The sequence below is a fragment of the Scophthalmus maximus genome, chromosome 11 (assembly GCF_022379125.1).
Source record: "Scophthalmus maximus strain ysfricsl-2021 chromosome 11, ASM2237912v1, whole genome shotgun sequence".
Classification (NCBI taxonomy): Eukaryota; Metazoa; Chordata; class Actinopteri; order Pleuronectiformes; family Scophthalmidae; genus Scophthalmus; species Scophthalmus maximus.
Window position 1 is genome coordinate 5,817,842 of NC_061525.1, and position 25,602 is coordinate 5,843,443.

General features: G+C 44.5%; 1 protein-coding gene and 1 long non-coding RNA gene across 3 annotated transcripts in view; one reads left to right on the forward strand and one right to left on the reverse strand.

Moving 5' to 3' along the window:
• Positions 1-25,602, reverse strand: part of nova2 (NOVA alternative splicing regulator 2) — an 80,153-nt gene that overhangs the window by 12,975 nt on the left and 41,576 nt on the right. For both annotated transcript variants that reach the window (XM_035622723.2, XM_035622724.2), the window contains one exon: positions 15,160-15,326. In XM_035622723.2, the coding sequence (XP_035478616.1) occupies positions 15,160-15,326 (167 nt within the window). The remainder of the gene's footprint in view (positions 1-15,159; positions 15,327-25,602) is intronic.
• On the forward strand, positions 9,494-12,969 carry LOC118299207. The gene is made up of 3 exons (XR_004789790.2): positions 9,494-9,597; positions 9,975-10,539; positions 11,903-12,969. It is a non-coding gene; the product is annotated as an uncharacterized LOC118299207 (long non-coding RNA).

Sequence of the window (25,602 nt, forward strand, 5' to 3'; positions counted from 1 at the left end):
GTGGTGCGAAAAGCCAAAGAAAAGACTCAGAGAGAGTTGAATACAGATGGAGCAATATGTGTGTGTGTGTGTGTGTGTGTATAGACCCCCCCCATTTCTTTGGTATATAACAGAGAGAAAAGAGGAGAAAGAGATAAAGTGCAAGTAGGTGAGGGAACAGGAGACAAAAAGGTAGGATGAGGTAAATGGAGTGGGAGGGAGGGAGGGACAAGAGAGAGTGAAAGAGCAAGAGAGAGAGGAAGGAATTCAAAAGAGGCTACTTGTATAAAACACAAAACAAAACATTGACTCCCAGGGGTCAGCGTTGCCATGGCAACACGGATCCAGCATTCAGAGGGAGGGAGGCGATCACACGCACGCACGCACACACATGCACACCAAATGCAGTATCTTCATTTGTTTTTAATCTTCACATATTTCGTGAACACATGGTGCATTATTGTTATCATACTATTCACCATCATATATAACACTATGTATAATATTGCTGTGTCGGTCAATGAATGGAGATGATGGCCTTCAAGTTGGTGTTTCACGGATACTGGAGAATTGATCCATGTTACTCTGTTCATGTGTGGGAGGCCATTCATCGACAGTGATTCTAAAGCAACATTCCCACCCACCCGAGCATGCGAATGGGGTGCAACTAATGTCGTGCTTTATAAAAAGAAATCATTACTGAGGCACCTGTCAATTATTTTTTTACAATTAATCAGTTGAGTCTATGAAATGTAAATTCCTCTGTTCATGTTTTATTTGATCAATACTCCAAGAGGGAAAGATATTCAGTTTTCGTTGACATAAAGAGAGAGAGAAAAGGTGCAAATCCTCACATTTAATAAGCTGGACAAATTCTTGACAAATAAAACAAAAACTTAATATAATTATTATCATAATATCATAGGTGGACACATTTCTACATGGTTACATGACAACACTCTTTCCCAATTTTGAACGATTTGGGTTGGGGATGAGTGCCATGATTACTAGTTCTCCCAGTAAAGCCGTCAAAAAGCAGCAAGGATCTTTCTTTCCCAGACAAAACCCGACTCAGTCCACATGTGGTTTTGCCCTTTAACAGCCAACTGAACCATGACATCCATTTTTTCCCCCTGTTCCGTCAGATACCACACTGTACAAACAGACCTGATCTCTGCGGCCTGTGTGCAGGGCTCAGTGTTCACACTGCAGCACTGACCTCTGGCACAGTCAAAGCCTCACGTTGCTGAATGGAAACAGACCAGGAGATATGTAAAAAAAATACAAAATAAATACATAAATTGGGTACCTTGCACTTAAGCGCAAACAAATTGCTTGAAATCTTTTTTTTCTATGTCCTCCTTCACCAACAAGGACATCTTCAGGACTGGTTATCGATTCGTCTGGTTAAATTAGCCGCGTGAATGCGCGTACGAAGGCCGCGCTTTCTCCCCTTAGCATTGATTCCGCCCCCAGCTCTCCAGCTCTATTCGGGCTCTTTACAAAGCTGCAAACGCCGCGTGCTGCTGCCTGTCTGAAAGAGGAATATTCATATTGAAAGCAGATAGAAAGAGCGTGAGCCATGGAAACAGGAGGGGGGGGGGGTCTCGGCCTTCGTAAAGAGAGAGGATGAACTGAAAGAGACGGAGAGAGGGAGGGGGGGAGGAGGTGATCGATTTACAAACTGAGATATTGAGAGAAATGTCTGTCTCTTCCCGCAGAGAGAAATAAAGAGAGAGGACAGGAAGAAAAGGGAGAGGAAAAATCAAAAGTGAGAGGGATCTATTCAACTTTACAACAGAAAAACGCAAAGGCCATTCCAATTACCTTCACTGTCTCGGCCCCGGGCCTCACCCACAGCCCCTCCTCCTCTCTGTTTGCTACAGTTTGAAGCAGAGGTACATCTGCGTGGCGGCAGCCTCGGCGCGCTGCGTTCCACGGCTCGCTTTTTGTTGGGCGCGAGATGAATTTACATAGCAATAGGAAAATAGGATTAATCGGAGCGACTTCAAACCCGCAGACAGTGTCGCATATTCACTTCATCGGCGCTTCACATTGATTATCCCCCCCCGCCCCCCCCCGTGAGTGTTTGTTTGCGAGGCGCCTCTCGTGTCCCCTTAGGGTGATTGTTTTATTTTTCTTCTTCCTTTTGTTCACGTGTCTTTTCTTTGAGAACGAGTGGAGAGTTTTCATCTCCATTGATTGGTGGATCGTCCTGCTGCTACCAGAGGCTCTGCTACAATCCGCTGCCCTGTGTAGATTGATGAGAGGAGCAGAGTGCTAACAAAGAGAGACTCGGCCCCTGTCTTCCTCAAATTGAACCAGAATTTGAGGAAAACACCAGAAAGCACTTCGGGCTGGGGTATGTGGTTGAAATCATTATCATTATCTAAATTATAATGTTTTTCTTAACGATTCATGTAATTATACTATCACATTTAATTTATATAATCAAACTGATGTTCAAACCAATTATTCACTCTTTTGCATTTTTAATGAACGCAAATGGATTTAATTAATTTAACAAAATCTTTGTTAAGTTCTGCCAATGATTCATTTGAATGTGAAATGCTGTAAAACAATGCTCCAATATGATCAAATCGTACGTTCAACAATAACACTGACTCATGGCCCAGCTCTTTTCTTCTACGTTTCTCATTTTAATGAATGTTTTGAGATCACGAGGTGTATTGATCCATGTCCGCAGCATACGGACGCTGATTGTGCAGGGAAGATGGTGAAGTGTTCAAAAAATGTAAATCCTTCAAATGTGCATCCAGTGTATGAGATTCCCTCACACACCCCGTTAGTTCGGACGTACTGTATTTCACAGATAATCAGCGGCGAGAGAGTCGGAGATGAAAGTCGGAGGTGAAGAATAGCATTAGAATTGACATCTAATCATAATTCTTTGTTTGTTAGATGGTCATATTTTTCAGTCAATCAATCAAAGGCACATTTATTTAAAAAAAATCTGCAATTCTACATACTGTACACAGAGTTTCATGGATCCAGCCCGTGGATCGACAACAAAACCTGTTTAAGCAAACGGATCAGATCACAAATGAAACCTCTGCGTGTACCATGGCTCTCTCCGGTTTTCACTCTACTCTGTAACAACCACTGCAATTTGCTGGGTGAATGCTGATGACTGGCTTGGCTCACTATTTTGCGCACCCTGCCTCCGAATGGATGAACAACATTCACACACAATTCGTTAAACGCTCCTCTCATTTTGGGTGTAGTTTAATTAAAAGCCTCCGACACAGGGAAACATTTATGCCGATATTCCTCTTTTCACCTTGATCTCCGTCCTGTGGTCACGGCAGCACGTCGCTTTTAGCCGTTAAACCCGTCACTCCTCGGTGTTCGTCATTTGGAAGTCTAATTTTTCCATCTGAAAATGTTCCCTCTCGTCTTTTTGTTTTGTTCAAGGGACGCCATTTTTTAGAATAGTTATTTTTTTTGCGATAAGGAGATACGCGGGTGGCAGAAATGGACACAAGGCATAAAAGAAGTAAGTGACAGGCAGCGAGAGAAAGAGCGAGGGAGGGGGGGAGGGAGGGAGCCGAAAAAGACTTTACCCATGAACCCTTTCATCCTCTGCACTCTGCACTGAAACATTCTCTCTCTTTCCACACACACACACACACACACACACACACACACACACACACACACACACACACACACACACACACACACACACACACACACACACACACACACACACACACACACACACACACACACACACACACACACACACACACACACACGCAAAGAGTGTTGGTGTAGAAGTGGGAGGATAAACAGTGGCGTACAGCGATGTCTGATCCCTCCTGGCGCTAATGATCACATCTACCATCTTTATGTCCAACTGATTCTCTGCTAATGAGATTCTCCGTTCGCCTCCGCTCCTCCTCCGCCTACTCGGCTTTCGCTCCGCGAGTTTCTCTTATATCGCCTCTCATATTGTCGTTTTTCTCTCTCATTCCAATCTCAATTTTGCAGGTTTACAGAGGGTATTTTTTTTTTCCCCGCCTTTAATTTCCATATATATTTATTTTTTAAATCTACATTCTTTTCTCATCTGATGAATACCCGGTGATATTTTTACGCCGTTACCTCCCGGTGCATTTCAGACTTTCATTCACACGCATGCCACACACACACACACACACACACACACACACACACACACACACAAACACACAAACATACACACACACACACACACACACACAAAATCTGAAGGGCGTTTTTTAATGGGAAATAATCCTCTTCACCCAGGTTTTTATTTAGCTGACGCCATTAGTTTGGCTCGCTCTTATGGCCGACTCAGCCACGCAGCCTCCTACCTTCCCACAATCCTCTGCTCCCCGGAACCTTTCCGCGGAGCTGCCACAGAGAAGAAGATTATGTGACAGTTGGCAGCATGCATTCAACCGCTCCCACAGCGAAGGCGCTTTCTTTCTTTTGTTTTTCTTTTTTTCCCCTCAACCTCACAGGTTTACAGTTTTTTTTTTCTACACTGCCTCATCTCTGGTGTTTATGTTTCATTTTCGTCTCGAGCTTTAAGTCTGTTAAAGGAGAAACTTTTCCACACAGAGGAGAGGAGAGGAGAGGAGAGGTGACGAGGGTTTCGGCGTCCATCCAGCTGCTGACTCGAACGTCCTGTTGCCGCAGCTGCTGGACTGAGGTCGAAGGTCAGAGCCAATCTCCTGTTCTGGGATACACTCGGGCCAAGAGTGTGAAGGAGCAAGGATGGGAAGCGTTGACTTCAGCGGGGATAGAGACCTATCAGATAAGCCCTGAAAATCAATGTCAACAGCAGAGTGGGACAATTTGATTCAGGAACGACTTGGAACCAGTTCAGAGTTTGACTGTTGGGGGGTTTGCGAAGGCCACAACTGTCAAATTGCTGGCAGCTTATTCTTTGAGTCAACTGTCCTTAAGTATGACAATTTCTTTAAGAAAAGACCAAAGATGTTTATTGACTTCTCTGACACAATAGCGACGGCGCTCTAGGTGGGAGATTAAAAGACTCATGAATCTCTCAGATTGTTGAGGTGTACAGCCTCACCCACTCACTTCGCTCCGCTCATTTTCCCCAGATGATGTTAAACCTGCATTTTCTCTGGTTTGGGTTGTAGGCATAGATTATTTGGCAGGAGCCTGGATCAGCCTTAAATCTGTCAGACCTCTCGCGCTAATCCTTTCGAAATTCAAAAGACAGCCCTGCGAATATCATCGTCATTTATAAAAAGAATGTTAAATCCCCTGTAGGCAGCTGTACACTCATCTACCTCTGTGACCTTGTTCCCCCCCCGATAACTACAACGTCCTCCCTGCAACCAGGAGAGACGGCTGAGCCGAGGGAGCACATGCTCTCTCACTTGTCCAATAAACCTCCATTTCTGATAATTCCAATACCACACCAGTGACACCACGCATACTATATGAACAGAATTTATGAAGCCTGAAATGTTAAACTATTGGCCTAGGCTACAGGCTGCAAAAAAAACAACAACAGTGAAAATATCCCCACTGAATTAAGTGTCAATCAAGCAGATGGTTGCCCTACAAAGTTGCTTCACAGTTGCCCTGACGTAGTCCCGTTGTCCTCGCAGCCTTCAAGTCGACACACAGAGGCCGAGGGGGGCAAATGTTGTGCTTTGCATCGTCAACCGAAGCATGTAAGTCATTTGTGTGTGTGTGTGTGTGTCTGTGTGTGTGTGTGTGTGTGTGTGTGTGTGTGTGTTTTGCATGTTCAAGTAGTAGCGATAAGCTAACAGGGTCCTGAGGTCAATGAAGCTTAGAAATCTGATCGAACAATGTCTGATTACAAAACGGAGAGGCAAGCAAAATGTTAAAAACCGCACACACACACACACACACACACACACACACGCACACGCACACACACGCACCATGTTGTGGTTCTTTTTTTCCCCATTCTCACAAAAGCTGAAATATTTCAGTCGGTGAGGCATTACGTGAAGAACGTCAATCCAAATGCATTTGTTAAATAATCAATGGCACAGGCTCGGTGTGATTTCGGGCTTTTACTGCTAAACAAATAGTGTTCTCTAAAAATCTCCTGAGACGTCGGAGCTGCTTACCCACCCTCAGATTAAACTTGGCAACCATGTTCTGATTTACAAAAAGAAGAGACTCCAGGCAACTGAATCCTTTTCCAGTATTGTTTTCATTTACATTTTCTTGTGCACCGCCTCATCCCATAGACTAAAAACTTTTTTTCTCGAACAAATCAAGGCAACTCGATTTTGAAATAATCCTGTATTTCTAACCTGCTCCATAGCAGTACCTTAATGAACTATCACAAATCGGTTAAAACTGTTGCCGAGAACGAAAAGGTCAAGTTAGAAACTCATTCTCTCTTCTCCTCTCATCGCTCCTTCATCCCTCTATCATTGCATTCTTTCCCTCCTTTCTTCTTCTTCTGTCCCCCAGTAAGTCAGGGCTGTCACGATGCTTATGATGGGTCGCCTTCTCGTCGCGTTCCGTCCAGGTCACAGGGCCCTCTCCCAGTGTTGCCACTGAACGCACGCATGGACATACGCACACTAGAACCCATAAGGTCACAGTTTCACTCGTAGTTGTGAAAAATATGATATTCAAACCCTCACAGGCAAAGACGTGAAGAAAAACTGATAAAAACAGCAAACAATGCACCTGTACACACACACACACACGGGCACACGCACGCACGCACGCACACACACACGCACACACACACGGGCACACACACGCACGCACACACACACACACACACGCACGCATGCACGCACGCACGCACGCACGCACGCACAAATACATACTCGCACACATACAAATACATACACAGTGCGAGTTAAGGATAGCAGACAACTGTTGAGGCGGCTGGAGTTTGAACTTTGAAGACTTAAGCGGGGGACTTCAGCTTAATCTTCCTCCTCCTGATCCACAGGCTTAGTGGCCTCTCCCTCTCTTTCTCTCTCTGTCTCCCACTTGGCCTCTACCTCACTCGCTCTCTCTGCCTCTCCCTCATCACCCGGCCCGTCCCGATCTGTCCGTGTCATCCCTCTTTTTTCCATCTCTCCCGTCGTCTTTCAGCTCTCATTCTCTGGCTCGTCCGGGGGGCACAGAAATCCCCCTGCAGGTTAAAAATAACCGCAGGACAGAAGAGCCCCGGCTACAATGACTGACAGCGAGGGAACAGGGTGTTAACTCAGATACACAGGACAATACACACACCCACAAATATATCTGCACACATACGTTGTGCTTCTGCCACAGGGTTTAACTTGTACATACTCAAAGCTCTCAAGATTTTTGGGACATTTTGTTCTCGCTTTACTCTAAATACACATATAAACACACATGGGCATATATACACAGAGACACATGGGTAGATTTAGGGCCGGCTTTATGTCTAGGTCGCTTTTTTTGTCCTGTAATGCTGCAGTACAAGTACAGAGAGATTTTCCTCTAGTCATCATGTGCATGTATAAACAGCACAGGCTCAGACACACAACATCCATCCATCCATCCATTATCTATACAGCTTCATCCTTTTGTTTGGCACACAACATGCGTCACATCCTTTTACTGTGTACTGTGATTTTCTTGATTTAATATTTCAAATAACATCAATTTACAAATTCAAATTCCCAAACCCTGCCTGTTAAACATTGTATTCGAATCATTTTGATATATAAGTGCTTGATGCTTCGAAGAGTATTTCAGTAAATAACAACTCATTAATAAAAAACTGTCAGCTGCCACTTGAGGCCGCATGACTCACGTTGTTGGTTACTGTTAAACACTGTGTTTGCTTCACTCGACCGGCCTAATCCTCCTCTGGCTCCATCATTAGATACACGTTGTGCAGCCAAGGCCCGGTTCGAACCCACAAAAGTTTTATGGAGGCGCCAACGTTTCCAGAGATACCAAACATGTCAGGCCGGAGTTTGGGGATGATTGCTGACTGTAAACTGATGCATGGCGAATCTAGAGTGTTTCCACTTGATGCTGGATGTTAAAGTAAACATCATGTGATGTGACTTCAGTGAAGTGTTGAAATAGGAACATGCTGTATAGTGTATACTTGGGACTGGATGTGTTTTGTCGGGGTGAGAGTGTTCGAACAGCAGGATAGTTCTTCCTGCTTGTCACTTCAATCCTCCATAACTCTCCTTCACTGTTTGTTCTGTACGTTCTATGAGTTGCACAGATTATTTCCGGCCTGTGCACAGGAGATTTACTGGTTCAATTTTGTTTTGCTTTGACTTTTTAAAATTTGCTGGTGATCACAGATGTGCAGTTTTTTTGCCAGTGGTGGACGTACTCAATCCCCTTAGTTTAAGTCAAAATATTCCATTGCAACTAAATGTCCTATGTATTTATAATTGTGCAGAATAATCACGAAACCCGACATGTAGGTAGAATGTCAATATTAAACTTGTCTGCAAACTGTTCTCTGCCACTGTTGTCTTTTCCCATGCACATTCCTCTATTATCACCATGTCACAGGTGGATGTATATTTCTGGTTCAAGTCTGGTTTTAGCTGAAAAACTATAAGCCTCCTGGCAACGTTCTTAAATGACTCTTGGTCCCAGTGTCCGACGAGAATCTGACGTAGGAGACAAACGTACAAACGTCCCAGCTTCCTGATACCGACTGTAAATCACTTATGAGAATAAACACTAGTGGAAACTGCGCTGAGCATTAATATGAGGGGGAGGAGTGATCGGTGTTATAATGAATCAAATCCCCCCGAGGACAAATAAGACGATCATACCGGATAACACATTCTTTTTTTATCCTCCTCCACAACAGAACAGTTTCAGTCTGCTCTCAGATTGGGTGTCAAGATGAAGACATTTAGGGAATACACTTCTGCAGCTTACATATAAATATCGCTATGAAATCGAATCGGATGAAAGAAACAACATCGGCTTGTGTATTGAACTGTCTGATAATGTAATACCTCATCTGTCTCTCCTTCCTTCCTTCCTTCCTTCTTTCTTTTTTCCACTTTGGGCCTCGCCTCCTTCCCTCTCCTCTCCTCTGTCCAGCAGACCAGCAGGAGAAACATCATGAACACCATAAAACCTCTCTCGCCTGCTGAATCCACTCACCGTGTGGCAGGAATGTATTTTACGTCCACAACACACCTGGTGATATTTTAAATAAACAACAAAAGTGCAACAGAAAACATAAAGACGAAAAGACAGCAGACAACATTTCACATGTGAACGTGATGCTTCTGTGCGTGGCGGTCATATGCTCAGAACAGTTGCTGTATGAAACATGAGGTATGAAATGCAGCAGATGTTGCACAGTATAACGCGGACTCCCAGCCGTCCGTGTTTGGAGCAGATAAGAGACGCTCACAAGAGAGTGTGTGTGCGTTATTGTGCCGCTGACTCAGCAGTGAGGCGGAGACTGAAAATCACAGGACTGGTAGGAAAAAAACAACTGATAAACCATTACATAAGAAGGTAAGGAAGCAACACACGGCAGTGTACAACTCTGATCGCAAGTCGACAGGGTTGAACAGAACACATGTTTTGCCAGTGCCCTCATCTGTTGTCCTTCACCTCGCTGCTGTGAGTTATGATCGAGTTTTTGACTTTGTTACAGCAGCAATAAGGGATATTTTTATACTATGTTTCAAATGAAACTATGAAAGGGGGGCAAAAATGAAACTTTTTGTACAGTTCAACAGCATTGACAGCGTGATGGAGAAATGGTCAGCTGCTCATTACATGTCAGAATCTCCAGGTGGACTTTCACGTGTGTCATACGTTTAGTTATTTATAACTTTACTTATGGATGTTGAAAGATGAACCTATTCGGATTTGAAAGGATCACCAGCTCTACTCGTTCCTCCATTCACCGAGCAGCAGCAACAACACAGAATTTACCCTGACTGTGTTTGACTCCTTTTTTTGGCTGAGACTGAATCTGTTTTCTCTCTTGCCAGCTGAGGTCAGAGTCTTACACTCCCACCTCTTCATCATCTGACCAAAAAGTGAGCCAGACTCCTTTTTCCTGACGCTTTATGGCGAACTTCCTGTGTCGGATGGGACAATAACAGGAAGAAGGAAACAGGTGTTCATGCTGGAGGTGAAAGGTCGCAGGAAATGGATTCCCTCTCCCCGCAGGAAGAGGATGGAGGGAGCGGTCAGGAAAACAAAAAGACGAGAATGCATCTGTGTTAAATGCTTGCGTACTGTATGTGTGTGTGTATGTGTATGTGTATGTTTGTGTGTGTGTGTGTGTGTGTGTGAGTGTGTGTGTGTTCACCTTTCAGCGCTGTTCTCGGTGCAGTGGAACCACGTCACAGTGCTGCTGCAGATTTCAGTCTGCATAAAGGCAAGTGCGGGCCGGCCCGGGCCAATAATAGCCCCAGAATAATACCACAACAAAACCACGGGCCATTAACAGCTGATCTCACAGGGGACGCATCTTCTGCTCACTTCCAAACACCGTAATGCAACAGCAACAGTCATGTTGTACTGTCAATACGAATGCAACATTGATCCATGGTAAGTAGGTGATGCTTCACTACATTACACATAAACACAGTGTGGGAGGTCTCCGGAGTGCTTTGGCTTCCATGTAGCCATCGATGATGTTTATGTGCTGCTGAAGTTTTCTTCAAATCATTTTTTAGTACAAAAAAAGGAGGAAATAAATAAGAAAATAAATGGATAATGATTGATCCTAAAGGTTAGACTGTAAAAAATGTCAGAGTTTTGGGTTATTGTTAACTTATTGTCAAGTTTGGGGTCCCTGGTTGTACATAATTGAGCCTGGTTAAGTAAGTAACAGACATCTCCATAAACCTGAGTATCAGCCAAACAAATCATACAAGATGGATAAAAATTTTCTAATGAGATCCTGATTTATTGTGGTAAATAATTGTATGTTGATTCTTCACCGATTAGTTTGATCTCGACAGACTGACTGCACACTACTGTACTTATGTTCTCGGTGCAGTGGTTCGATTCAAAATGTAGGGACAAGCAGAAAAATTTGCCTTCATTAATAAATACTACATGTGGCATTACTCTTGGTTGTATATCATTATGCTTGCGTATCACTTGTCGTGAGACCAGAAACTAGGCGAAGAGTAACTAAAGTAACCAGTGCATTGTGGGAGATGATCGTCAGCTCACCATTCAGTGTGATCGAAAAACAAAACCTACGTAATGTTGCAGTGCAACTCTGTTGTGGTTTAAAGTACTCAAACAATTTGTTTGCATTTTGTGCATCAGTCAATTTGCTATCTATCAATCTTTCCGAGAGCACTTGCCAAGCCTCCACGGACCATGGATATTTGAACTCAACTCTGCGTCGTAACGTTAGGGCGTGCTGCGGGGGGTGATGATGTTTTACAAGAGTGTGCCGGAGAGGCGGAAACAAAAGCAGACACTGAATAATCAACGCCATAAAATCCCCCCCATAAATTCTCTTGGTCCTCACGTCGCGTCAGACCTCATTAGAACTCTGCTCGTAAATCATCGCCTCCGCTGGTGCGCTGTCCCGTCATGCGGCCTTGAGGCCGGCGTCGTTGTTGCTGCTCTGTGTTTCTTTTCCCTCCTATCAGCAGCTGCTTCTTCTTCTTGGAGCGAAGCTCTCCGTCACCCTGCAGCTGTCGGGCTAACAAGAGTTCAGATATGCAGCCGGCTTTCGATCACCCACTCGGTCGACCAGACTCTCCCTCTCACCTCCCTTTGTTTCCGCTCTCACTCTTTCTAACCATCTTCACGTCATCTTCTTCCACACTTTTCTGGTGCTCCCTCGTCCCGTCAGTCTCTTGTTCAAACTTTTAACTCATTCTCACAGAAACACCCTCAAACAGCTCTTCCCGATCTCCCCCCCCCCCCTCTTTTCCTCTCTCCCCAGCCCCAGTGGGTTTACCAGAAATACCAACAGCACATGCTCCAACAGCCGGGCTCTTGACAAGAAGAAGATATTTTATCCACAACCTGAAACAGACGGCTGCACCACACTGGACGCCAATCCATCTTTCATATGCACACGTGTCTGATGGCGTGTATGCCCATGTTATTGTGTGTGTGTGTGTGTGTGTGTGTGTGTCCATTCCTCAGATCAGAGGGAGCTTGTGTTGTTTTGGTTACAAAACGACAGCCATGACTTTAAATACTCTGAGGGTCTCCCAAGACTTCTTAACTTAGCAATAGTCCACTGTCTGTGTGTGTGTGTGTGTGTGTGTGTGTGTATCGCCAAAAGCCGCACAAACCCATTTAGTCTCCTCTCTGACACATGGTATAAATAACCTAAAGAACAACCAGGGATTCGCCCTCGAGTTTTTAAGGGTCTAAATATCAGCAGCTATTAGCTGCTTGTCGCCCTGCGGCTGCTCGCCTCGTCTAAAACAGTATGACACATCATCTGTCAGTCAACCCCGGGGCTCAGATGCCCATTCTGCACAAGATATAAGAACTGAATTGGAAAAAAAATATAATAAATTCAACGTTTTGGCAATAACACACATCAGCTCATAGCTTGGCACAGTGACTTGAAACAGTTGAGAAACAACACGCCATGACTCCAAAGGTAATGTGCCGCAGTCTCCTCTGGTTGCCTAGCAACTGCTACATGAGTTTGGTGTGGAAAAACTTCTCTGACCTCGAAACCCATCTAACACCTTGGGGATGAACTGCAACGCTGTATACGAGCCAGGCTTCATCACCCACCGCCATGGACCGACCTCACTGCAACTCTTGTGGCTGAACAGAATTTTATATTTAATGTACAAACAATATTGTTATCTACTTCAGCCCGAGTGTGCGTGAGTAAGTGTGTTTGTGTGTGTGTGTGTGTGTGTGTGTGTGTGTGCGTGCGTGTGCGTGTGCGTGCGTGTGCATAAGTCAAAACTATAAAGGCATATAGCTCCTTTCCAATCGCTGCAGGAGAAAAATAAACAACTGTAATGCAACAGCAGCACTCTGAGGAAACAAGACATTTCTGTGAACACTTCTGAAAAATAAAGAAGCCACTGGATTGTGTGTGCTGTGTGTGTGCTGTGTGTGTGCTGTGTGTGTGTGTGTGTGTGTGTATGTGTGTGTTTGTGTGTGGTAGAATGCACTGTCCAGCGGGCCTGAACAGTCAATATATGGAAACAATGCCAGACCTGACTAATCAATAGGCAGCAATCATGAAGAGTAAAGGATGATAATCACTTAAACAGATTGGGATCATAATCAATGGCCGCACTAATTGTCTTCCATCACATAGCTGATATTGACACTCAGATTTAGTTGTAGAATCGGGAGTGGAATGAACTTCATGTGAACTATTGAAATCAAAGTTTCTTCCTCTTTCTTTTCCAAACTTAGAAAAGTTATTTCTTCAAAAGCAAATGACAAGAATACTGCGCATTATTATGTCACACAGGCTTCTGAGCATCCCTCTCTGATTGGCTGCTACACTCACACAGAGTCTGGATAAGGGCCATGCATCTTGCATTGCAATTTGCAGATTATTTGTTGGCACTTTTAGGGAAATTAAAATTCTTCTAAGGTCAGAAGATATTTATAGTTTAGTGCCCCCCAGTGGTGCTATCAAAAAGGACACAGAGACAGCTGCACATGTTAATACACCTCCCTCTACATCACAATGGATCTCAGCAGATATACACTGAGATGAACAACAAAACAAAGACTACAAAATAATTTCAACACACAGTGCCTTCAATTTTTGCCATCTTCAAGGCACATACTGTACAAATTGGACACTGTAAAAAGTCATCGGCTTCCCTATATAAATGTATATCATCTACCAAAAAAAAGTTAATGATTAGATTAGTTATCTGAAAGTCCAATCATTTATTTAAAAAAAGAATGACTTTAATTGTTTCCTCTCTCTCTCTTATAACCTCTCTGGTGGAGCATTTGATATTTTTGTGAGGCGCATTCCCCAGTGTGACAGTGGCAGACCTGTGGTAATTCTGCACGAATATTTCGTGGAAGAAGCTTATCTCAACGTATTTTGTTACAATAACACAACACTGTTACATAAACACTTTGAGCATATTGCGAAGTGACAGTAACAACAACTCATCCTCCCACCATGAACTTCCTAACAGCTGGTCCAAGTACAACGAGGGAGGGAGGGAGAGAGGGAGGGAGGGAGAGAGGGAGGGATAGGGAGGGAGATAGAGAGAGAGAAAGAGAGAGAGGATGAATAGGCAGAGTACTACAGGAAGTCAGTGGGATGGAAAGTGCCATGTTCTCCATTAAAATGCTCACACAAAATTGAGTGAGTGAGTGAGTGTGTGAGTGTGTGAGTGTGTGTGTGTGTGTGTGTGTGTGTGTGTGTGTGTGTGTGTGTGTGTGTGTGTGTGTGCGTGTGTGTGTGTGTGTGTGTGGCAGGGATATTACTTGGCATGGTATTTCCAGAGGATTAACCTTAGGAGCTGACTGGTCAAAGGTCAGGGTCAAGAAAAACATGGTCTGAAAGCTTATATTGATCAGAAATGATCCCTCATGATATCATGTAATAAGTGACATCACAAATAAGTCATAAAATGATGGCAAGCATTGTTCTTCATCTTATAGGACAATAGACATGACCTAAAGCTCTTGTGTAGATCAAACAATTATCTGTGATCAGGTGGGGTAGGATAATGACAAATAGTGATGATATAGTGTAGTGTCATATTCATTATGAAATGGCATTATTACAATCTAAACAGTTAGCGTTCATTCATAGGACTATATCCAGCACATGTGCAGGGTATGCATCACCTCTCCAAGTCTCACTTGGAGACCTTGTTCACCCTTCCCCTCTCTCATCTGTTTCATGTCTGTGTGGTAGCCTGCCTTTTTTTTTTTAAATATTTTTTACTTTTCCTGTTTTTCTTTTCTCTCTTTCCTCATTCAGCTTCAAACAGAAAATCACAACTCGACCACAGAGACACACACGATTTGTCGTTCCAAAAAAGCAAACACTTGCCACCCTCTCTTCCTCGCACAGCGCCTCAGCCGAGGCAGAGTTGGCACACACACACAAACAAAGGGAATAAACACACACACACACACACACACACACACACACACACACATTGTAGGGACAGACAGTTGCTCCGGGTTTCGCTGGAATAGAACGGAATGAATAGACGAGACAGTCACACCGACCTGTTTGATGCGGTCTGGGTTGACGGTGGTCTGTGGCTGCAGGATGCTGACCGGCTCTGACTTCTGGGTGCTCTGAGGCATCTCCCTCACCTTCTCAGCGATGAAGTCATGGACGCCGTTCAGCGCCTCCACCGTCCCCTGGATCAGACACACACGCTCTGTCGTCCCTGAACACACACACACACACAAACACACAGACAGTCAGTTTGAGTTTAAAGTGACACAAAAAGCTCTTCAGGGGCCCGCTGAAATACATATATATATTAAAGTAAGTGCTTGTAAAGCCTTTCTGTTTTCTGTGTGCACATTCGCAATGCAAGATGGCAGCAGTTCAAAAAAATCTGAGCTGCAACGTTAAATAAAAACACGAGGAAGTAATTCCACATCATTTATTCAAAACATTTCTTTCCATCACACTTCTTTATCAACGTGCAAACTTTTCCACTGAAACAACTTTGCTCTATTTGGGATTTATTTATTAATTCCAAGCAGCTGGTGTCATCCAGGTTATTATTATGAACATTTGAAAAAAAAGGTTTCCACAGGCGAGCGGAAACTCGCAGAGAGCAGGTACAGGCTGGATGTTGTGCAGGATGTGATGTCCCAATTTTCACTCCTCAAAATGTTCTATTTTCATCATTTTCGATGTGCAGGTGAATGAAATTACGATTTCAAAAAATAGCAATTGTGAGAAAAGGGATACCAAGAAACTGTAATGTCCCCCCCTGGGAAATTATGCCTGCCTGCAGCGGCATACATTATAACGGCAAAGAACTCGACATTATATCAGACTTTAACGCAATACATGTTGATCACTGTAATTGAAGCCTACCAGAAATAATATACCATTGACCTTATATGCAGAATGCAACATTCAGAGAACCTCATATTCACGCTGCGTCTTCTTCCCATGAACATATCAGGAACTCTCAGCTCAGTTTACGTCTGTTTCCAGGAAGCCCACATTAATTCCCTTAATGTCACGTGAAAAATAAAACACGCTGCAATGATTTCCAAAACCCCTGCCTCACTTTGGGCAGTACATGTCCGCAAGCATTAAACGCTGAGATTTATATCAGCTTCAAACAAACTGAAGGCTGAAGTCTATTACACAAACCAAGAGCCTGTGGAGGTGCAGAGGATTTATTAGCCACGACTTCAGCAGAGGAGACTGGAACTTTATGGTCACACGGAAAGTCAAAAAACAGCAGAACACTTGCAGGAAATAAAAGAAACACATGGGGGGGGAAATACTCTGTGTCATGTGTTTGTGTGTGAACATTCTGTATGTGCCTCCACACATTCAGTTACAGCTTGTTCACCTCCGTTCATCTGTCTTTTAACCTAAGGAATATGTGAAACCAGTGTTTACAAAATCTGAAACAGCGCAGTCAACACAATAACTCAAGCATAATTGAAGTGAAACACCAAGAATGAGGTCTTGCAAAAGAAAAACAGTGTAAGAATCATGTATTTTTTTACTCTCTTTACAACATCCACAGTGTTTTAGGGACCAAACCTACGTGGGAATTTGATACATAAATAAAATGAAGGAGCTTCTGTACAAACACCCGAATGCACCATAGTGCCCTAAGGTTTGAACCTCTTTCAGTACACTGTACCTCATATGGCTTCTTACCATTTTTATTTTAAATGCTATATGTTGCTTACAGTTTGAGTTCTCCTCCTACTGGTTTCCATTTGTTTTCCTAAGAAAAGAAAATCATTAACAAGTCAAAGCAATGTCACCATGGTGTAGTGATGCAGTGCAAGTGAACCTTTAATTAAAAAGTGTGGTCGGCATTCTCGAATAAAAATAATAACTTATTTTTGAAAAAGGATGAGGGAAAAAAAGGAGCCGTGATCTTCACTGTGATGTTTACACAACTCTGGCGAGCTTCGACCGTGTGCAAATACATCTTCCTACTTCATATAAATGAATGACACGACAGTTAACAGCTCGATGTCAGCACTGATGCAAAACAACGACGGACGCGTCAGTGTCCCAATTATGACCCTTCTGTATATGAACATGTTGCAGGTGCACACTCTGCAACAGGAACAAACATACCGTCAGGTATCCTGAGAGGAGACAGACAGACAGACAGACAGACAGGCAGACAGACAGACAGACAGACAGACAGACAGACAGACAGACAGACAGACAGACAGACAGACAGACAGACAGACAGACAGACAGACAGACAGACAGACAGACAGACAGGCAGACAGGCAGGCAGGCAGGCAGGCAGGCAGGCAGGCAGACAGGCAGGCAGACAGACAGACAGACAGACAGACAGAAGTGGAGAATCTAGGCCAAAGCAAAGCCCCTCAGTCTGACTTTATCTCAGCAACACACAAGTAAATCTCTCTTTCTCTCTCCCACGCCCTTTTCACATTTAATTTCTCTCTCTCTCTCTCTCTCTCTCCACTCTTTTTTATTTTTAACTTCTCACTTCCTCACTCTGCCCCTTCCTTCCTCCACTAGCTCGCTTTATTTCCCTTTCATTTTCCCGGTTTTCTCCTCTTCCCTCTCCCTCTCTCTCTCCCTCTCTCTCTCTCTCTCTCGACTCCAGTATTTGGTGGGATCTGCTCTTATCTCGGCCCAGCAGTGTGTCACTGAGCGCCTCCCGTCTCCTCACTCTGCCTGCATTGTTTGCCTGGCTCGGTTTGGCCCGGCCCGTGTTGGCCCGGCTCGGCCCCCTGTGGCTGCACCGAGAGCAGGGGAATTACTGAGGGATTGAGGGATAAAAGCTGTCTTGTGAGTGTGCGTGGGTGTGTGAGTGGGGGGGGGGGATTGATATATCATGGTGTAATGGCTGAGAGTTCAAGGAGCCAAATCAAAAATGTTTTGAAAGTTTAACAGTGCGGCAAAAGAAAAAAAAGGTAAAACAGTATAATCGTCAAAGACATATTTTGAAAAGTTGTTCTGCTTTCATTACAATTCTGCATTGCCGAATATTTGCAAAAACTGAACGCCTCAAAATGTGGATTTGAGGACTCATGGGCAGAACAACAGAGGCTAAAAATAAATCACACACACACACATTCAGGCATTTGCAGCTTTGGCTACCTGGCCACGCTGCTGGCCCCTTTCTAACGCCTTTAGCATTACTGTGGTATTAATTCCCTTGCCTATTTTTACAGTGTGTTGACGGCGGTGACAAACTGTCCCTGGTGACAGCAGCTGGATGCTTCGGTTTGGCCAAATGACCGTGACGAATCGCATAAACCAGCGAGTGAGATTTCAGGTGTAGCCTCATGCTGCACATTTGCATTTCATTTGCATTACTGAGTAGAGTGTCCAATGTGTGTGTGCGTGTGTGTGTTTGTGTGTGTGTGTGTGTGTTTGCTGATACTGAGGAAACTGGGCCTTGCCTCTCCTCGACAGCTGGTGCCCTCTGGGTAATCTGGACCCATCCAATCAGAAGCAAGGATTAACAGGCCATTGTCTTGGCATGAGTGTGTGGCTGTTTGTTTGTCTGCATACGTGCAGCTTGTGATTGTGTGTGTGTGTGTGTGTGTGTGTGTGTGTGTGTGTGTCTGTAGAGTGTAACCATGGAAGGAAAGGCCACTATGTCAGTGGAGATCACTTTGAAGCTGCTGCACAGCTGAGGCCACTGCGGCAAAGACCTGCTTGATTTCATTACAAACTATTTACCTAAAGGTCAATTAATAATCAGGGCAATGACAATGATCCTGTTTATGGGGGCAGTGATGTACATTACATTACGTTTTCCCCCCGTAACATTAGCGTGCTCATGTCTCAGTGTCTTGTTTATCCTGGATTCACGGACACACAAATGCCAAACCAACACCAACAACAGAGAATTTACACTTCCCACAGTGATGGAGAGGGAGCTCTGCTGGCAGCTTCTACTGGTCCCACTGGTGCAAGACATCAGTGTGTGTGTGTGTGTGTGTGTGTGTGTGTGTGTGTGTGTGTGTGTGTGTGTGTGTGTGTGTGTGTGTCTTTGTACGCAATTTTTTAATTTCCTCTCGTAAATCTTGCCGCATCGTTTGACATTTTAAAGGATGGGAGCAGTTTTAAAACCTTACTTGCTGCAGCCGCTGAAGCAATATCTGCTCCATGTTGCATTTAAATATCACGTTCATGAGACAGTGACCATGTCGCTCTTGTAGACATAACAGAAGACACGACAGTAGGAAGAACAACGTGATAGATATTTTGCATCACTACTCATAGATGTGCGTGGCTGCAGTCAGGGTTTTATTGTTCTGCAAGATTTTCTTTTTAGCACTGATCACAAGGTAAAGGACTGATTTCATATTCCAGGTACTTTCAGATGAAGCTTGTGTATCTTGTGTTGGTAAAAAAAATAAATAACCAACAACCATAGCAGCTGCTGACCACTACCACTGAAATGTGTATTCCAGACCACCACGTTACAGTGCTGATGGTTGCGGAAGTTTTACAGTTAAGAGCTAAGAAACGGACCAGAGATAATCACAGCCTCTGGGCGAATTGGAAATGCACCACAGGGCTAAATAACAGAGGGATTGCAAAAATGAAACAAGCTTATGAAAGGACCACAACATGGAGAGTGGAGTGAAATGGGTATGAGCCACGTTTTGGACAATACAACCAAAGTACAAAGGACCAGCCTCACAAGTTTCTGAATGTTCGCGGTTCGGAAAGTTCCAGGTCAGACGGTCATGACGTTTCTGAGATGAAACACCTGCAACAGCGCCAGCCAGGAAGTAGCAATAAAAAGTATTAGGGCCATAGTGCAGTGAACGGTAAAGGCTGCAGCAGTTTACAGTTCAGCTCCAGTCACACCGGAAAAAAACCTGCCGCAAAGCTACAAAATGTACAAGAGGAATTACTCAAGCTCTTATTTCTACATTTCAAAAAATGCATACCAGACGGGAATTTCAGCTCAATATTTTCATAGTGAAAAAGGGACCCAACTCGTGACTAGTGACTAGTTCGTTCAACACCAGAACACTAATCGTCGTAGTCGTCATCATCATCATCATCATCATCATCATCATCATCATCATCACCATCACCATCATCATCCAGGCTGTGGACACTGGCAGTTGGTTTTATTATAGTCTAGCTAGCATGACTCACTCCTTCCTCCTCCTCCTCCTCCTCCTCCTCCTCCTCTTCAAGGGCTGGAGAGGCACCGGAGGCGAGCACAAATCACAGTGAGCGGCTTCTCCTCTGATTTCTGACTCAGTATCTCAGAAACAGACGCATGCTCAGCATGACAATGCGCGCGGATGCTGCCGGAGAACCTCCAGGACGAGCGGCAAGTCGCACGTTCCACGGTGCTAAAACTTGAGCCGCATGTTGACATGTCAGAAATCAAAGCAACTCGATCCTGCAGTGGGAGGGAGCACATCCGCCCTCCGCTGCAATGAGCACGAAACACACTTCAGATAGGCGAGAGGGAAGATACGTCATGCACAACGTTTGTTTTTCTAAGCACTGAATGCGGACTGTGATTTGCTACGAATGAAATAAGCAGAAAAGCAAACTTGAACGTTTGATTTTCCAGCGTTTCTTTTTTCTTGCATTTAATGCCAACGATTTAACGACAGCTGAATATCTGTAGTCAGACGGCGGAGTGAGTTCCCAACAGTAAGTAAGGGGAGAGCGGGGTCTCGGTGTAACCCCACACTGACCGCCCGCAGTCGCGTAGTTCCACAGGGGCCGCGCTGTAAAGATAACTCTCTGCGCTCAGCCTGTTAATTGCAGCAGAGCGATCAATCCGCAGCCAGCAGCCATGATTCATTCCCTCCAGCCTCCTCCAGCCGAGGGTGGAGAGAGTTGGCCGCCTGCGGGCTGCCGTAGCTGACAATAAAGGCAGATGACACAGCTCGGAAAAGTCACCAGCTTTAAAGGTCAAGTGATGGCCTGGATGTGGATTTCACATTATATCGACAATTTCAGTCTTCTTACTACTCGGTTCTGGAACAGCTCTAACGGCTGGAGGAGCTTTTTCAAGTCCCAGTGCAGCGTCCGGCAATTTTCTGGGACCTTGAGCTAAGATTTTAAAGGTGCTGTTTCGGCTGCGAGTCTCACGACTTTGAGGAAGTGCAACACCAAATACTACAGTTCCCCCTTTAAATCAGCAGGAAGTGATTCCTGTCATAATCTCACAATTTCTCAGACGTGTTTAGGCTTGTGGTTGTGATGGTTTTCCTGATAATGTTTGATATTTTGAAAATATATATTTATATATATATATTAATTATATTGTCCAGTATAATGTATGTATGTATGCATATTGCATGCAATGCTATGTAAATGTTATTTTGTAAAACAAAGCTGTTTTTGTCTTTAACCCTTTAATGAGTTAAACAAGGATAGTTGCAGCCTCTGTATATTAGTATGATCTTAATGAATTTTTCTGGTACTGTGCACCGAAAGATGATTTTTAGGCAGATATCTGATTTATGGTTGAGGAGCTGCAGCCGCAGACTGGGCCTCCACGGAGAATTTCCGGCTACTAAATGAAACTCGTACCATGATGTAAGAAATCTGTGACTTTCCTCAACAAAGTCGGAAAGCGTCCACAACCTGAAAACATTTAATTCCCTCTCGGTTCATTATGTTGTTTTCAGCGCAGACAACCACTAAAGGCATAAACAGTCTGGTCTCCTACAGAAAAACCGCCAGCTAGTGCGAAGAATGTGAAACAAGTTGTCAGATATATAATCTGGCAAATTCCTGCAAAAATCACCCGTTTGTAAGAGGGAAAACAGAAAAAGATTTCCCCCTGAGACTCCTTCAAGACTCCAAAGTCCCCTGTCTGTGAGATCCTCAAACTTTAAACAAAAATAACCAGCAAAGAATAACGTAACGCAAGAGAAGACAAGATGTGACAGCATCGCCAGAGGTCTTTCGTTCACAGGTACGTGATGTTCGTCCCCTGCTATGCCGAAAAATGTACAGCCTTTTTCACTTCCAACACTGCCCTGATGGGAATAAACATCAGCGGGAGAGCGACGGACAGCTGATACAGAGATGCAGAGGTTCACACGACAACTGTCACATCCGAAAACAGCATCGGAGGCAGAAGGGTAAGACGGAGAGAAATGGACAGAAACTCCGAGAGGGAGAGGCAGATCGGCACCGAGTCACGATGATAATGTCCAAACGGAGCGACGCCAGAGAAAGACGGAGACAGACAGACCGGGGATGCAGGGAGAGAAACCTCCGTCACAACAAAGTAACATCAGAAAAAAACAAACAGAGGGGAAGAGACACAAAAAGACACGGGGACGCTGCAACATGGACACAGAGTGAAAAAAAGAGATTCACGGAGCACAGGACGTGAGCGAGAGGAACATTAAATTAACAGTGCACCCAAACAGCTCTTCGGTTTCAGGACATGTCAGTAAAATCAAACTCGGGTCCCGCTTTGATTCGTCTGTCCTCTGCTGCTTGTTTTTCGTTCATGCAGAGAGTGAGACAGCCGGAGAGACAGAAACAGCTGCACGACCGGAGACCGAACGCAAGCATAAAGAGACAAAGACGGACGCATAGGTGGAAACACGGAGAGCATTACGTTAATGGAAAAGGAAATCCCTGCGGAGAGATTGAAACGGACAGACGGGCAGAGAGAGGGATATGCAGCAATTGTGGCATAAATTGAATTAATGAATACACAAATAAAAAGATCTTTCAGGGTTTTTTTTTAAAAAATAACTCCGGGGCCCCGTCGGAAATGACTGGAAGCAGAGTGAGACGTGGCGGCTGGTTTAATGTAAGCCCATTAAAACGGATCTCCTTAGGCTGCGGATAAGCTCAGGTTAACTGGCTACCTTTGAACAGATCTGTTGGATTAGCTGACTGTTAGAGGTGCCGCTCGACACCTTGTTGATCCGGAGGGTTAAAGGGTATGTGAGTGTATGGGATAGGCTCATGGAGAGACGGAGAGCAATCGGGTGGGTGAAGTGAAAGAGATGAAGGTCAACTGCGGATCCTCTTGTTCCTGTATCATGTGTCCGATTCGTTACAGTCTCACAGGGTTTCCACTACGAGAGGAACATGTGACACGCCGGCGTCCACTTTCGTCTCATGAAGAGGTTAAGTGAAGGGTTGAATCAAAACACAAGGAAAGAAACTTTTATCAACACTACAAAAGGTCAAAAATACAACCCAAGTGTGATACCTGACCTCTTTATTTCTAATAACTTGACTGAATATTTCACATCGCATATCGCATATGTCTCACTCAAATACTGTCAGTTCAAACACTAAAATCACGCCACTAAATTAGCACAATTCTTTGACGATCAATTCTGTTTGTGCCAAAAGATAATATTGATCAGATGAACCAATATCTATCTATTATAGGTCTGTGCCAGGTTAAGTTTTTCTCAAGAGCAAAAAGGCTGAAGTTCACTCATGTACAGTATTTTCTCCCCGACTGATCCTCTTCATCACTTACATTCAAAATGTTGTGCATCTTGAAATCTTGAAATTACTAAAACTTGCTTGTAGTACTTTGTCAAAAGGAATAATTTCCTGGCTTGTGCTGTAAAGGGAAAAAAAATAAGCTCTTCGGTGGCACAGATGGCTGAAGCGGCCGACAGTGTCCTCCTCTGTGGGCTTTTGTGTATTTGTACAAATGACTCTGAATAAATGTGCTAATGATTGATTGACGTTTCAGTGCTACAGTACATGTGGTGCCTCCACATCCACAAATAACGACCACGCGTCTCCTCCAGTCACATGATAACGAGCCCTTTTTCAACTTTGTCTCACTGTTCATTGAAATTGCCTCAGCTTTTTCCCCCCACAATAGTTACTGTGGTGTGTGGAAAACAAAAAAAAGTGCTGACGACAACCAATCGCCTCCGGTCGCTGAGAGATTGGATGGGTTCATTGAGTGACAGGCCAAAAAAGGCCAATGGAAAACGACTGCACAGGCCTCGCCGTTCAATTAGAAAAGGTTTTATGGCCCAAAGAAGGGCAAGCTGTGGGGACAATGACCGTAAAGATGGGGGGGATGGACGGAGGTAGAGAAGACAGGGAGAAACAAACCTGTGATTTATTCTTGTCACTCTAATTGATTACAACAGCAGAGTAGATAGATAGATAGATAGATAGATAGATAGATAGATAGATAGATAGATAGATAGATAGATAGATAGATAGATAGATAGATAGATAGATAGATAGATAGATAGATAGATAGATAGATAGATAAATAGATAGATGTTGCATAACCCTCTCGGGTTACCTTGGCAACTGACAGTCTCACCCCCTGATCCGACGTGCACTCAGATACAATTGTGAATATGCCCCAAACACACAGTCTTTCATGCAGCTGGGCAGCTGTTGGTGATGTCATGAGTTGTTATTCCAAAGGGAGGGGGGGCGAGAGAGGGTGAGAGAGGGTGAGAGAGAGAGAGAGAGAGAGAGAGAGAGAGAGAGAAAGAGAGAGGGAGGCCATGACTGCATGTGCTGATGTAATCAGGAGCAGCAAGGAAACTTGGACCTGTTCTCTGCTGCAGCCGACCCAAGTCTTCATTAGGGAGAGAACAGGACAGAGAGATATAGGAGGGAGAGGGAGGGGGGCAGGACAGATGGAAGGAAGAGGGGAAGGAAGGGAGGGAGGGAGGGAGGAAAGGAAGGATGGAAGGAAATAAGGAGGAAGGGAAAAGAGAAAAACCTACGCTCAAAGCGGAAAGGAAAGCTTGAGAAATGAAATAACGCAGCAAACAAGAAAAAAGGAAAGAAAGTTGGGCCGAGGCTGCGCTGCAGCTTATGTGGATGAAAATGTGATGGTTGCTTTGTAACAGGCTGGCAGAGAGTTCAGCCCCCCCCCCTCCCCCCTCCCGGTCCCTACAGGGCTGTAATGCACACTCTCCCACTGGCTCCCACACCATTTACACCAGACAAAAATCATGGTCAATTAGGAAAAGACTTATTAAATCCTGGAGTTACTGTGGTCAGCCTGCCTGGGGTGCTGCAAAGCAACTGCAAAGCTACTGCAAAGCAGCCCCCCCTCCCCCCTCCCCCCCAAAAAATCGCAATAAACGTGCAATTTACACCAAAGAACGAAACGACATGAAATGGAGCAGACTGCCACAACAAAGGCCACAACAAGGAGGATTCCCTTCTCCCGGTGGAGAACGCATTCAGACAGTCGTGTTCAACATTAATGATGAGTTGTTATCTGCCGTTTCCAGGCTCCACCTCTGTTCTTCCACTCTACCGCTCCTCGTCTCGAGTCTTTTTAAAGGCTTCACCAGGAGCAGTAAAAACATGGTTTTACTGTCAGCTCCCCTCCCTCCCTCCCCCTCAGTGCTGCTGCTCGCTCACTCTCCCCCTCCCCGTCTCCTTCCTCCCCTCGCCACCCCTCACCGTTCTCCTTTATCTGTCCCGTGGTCCGGCAGTGACGGAGCACTCGCAGAGAAGAATAAGGCAAACCCTCTAAAGAATAACAAAAGAGAAGT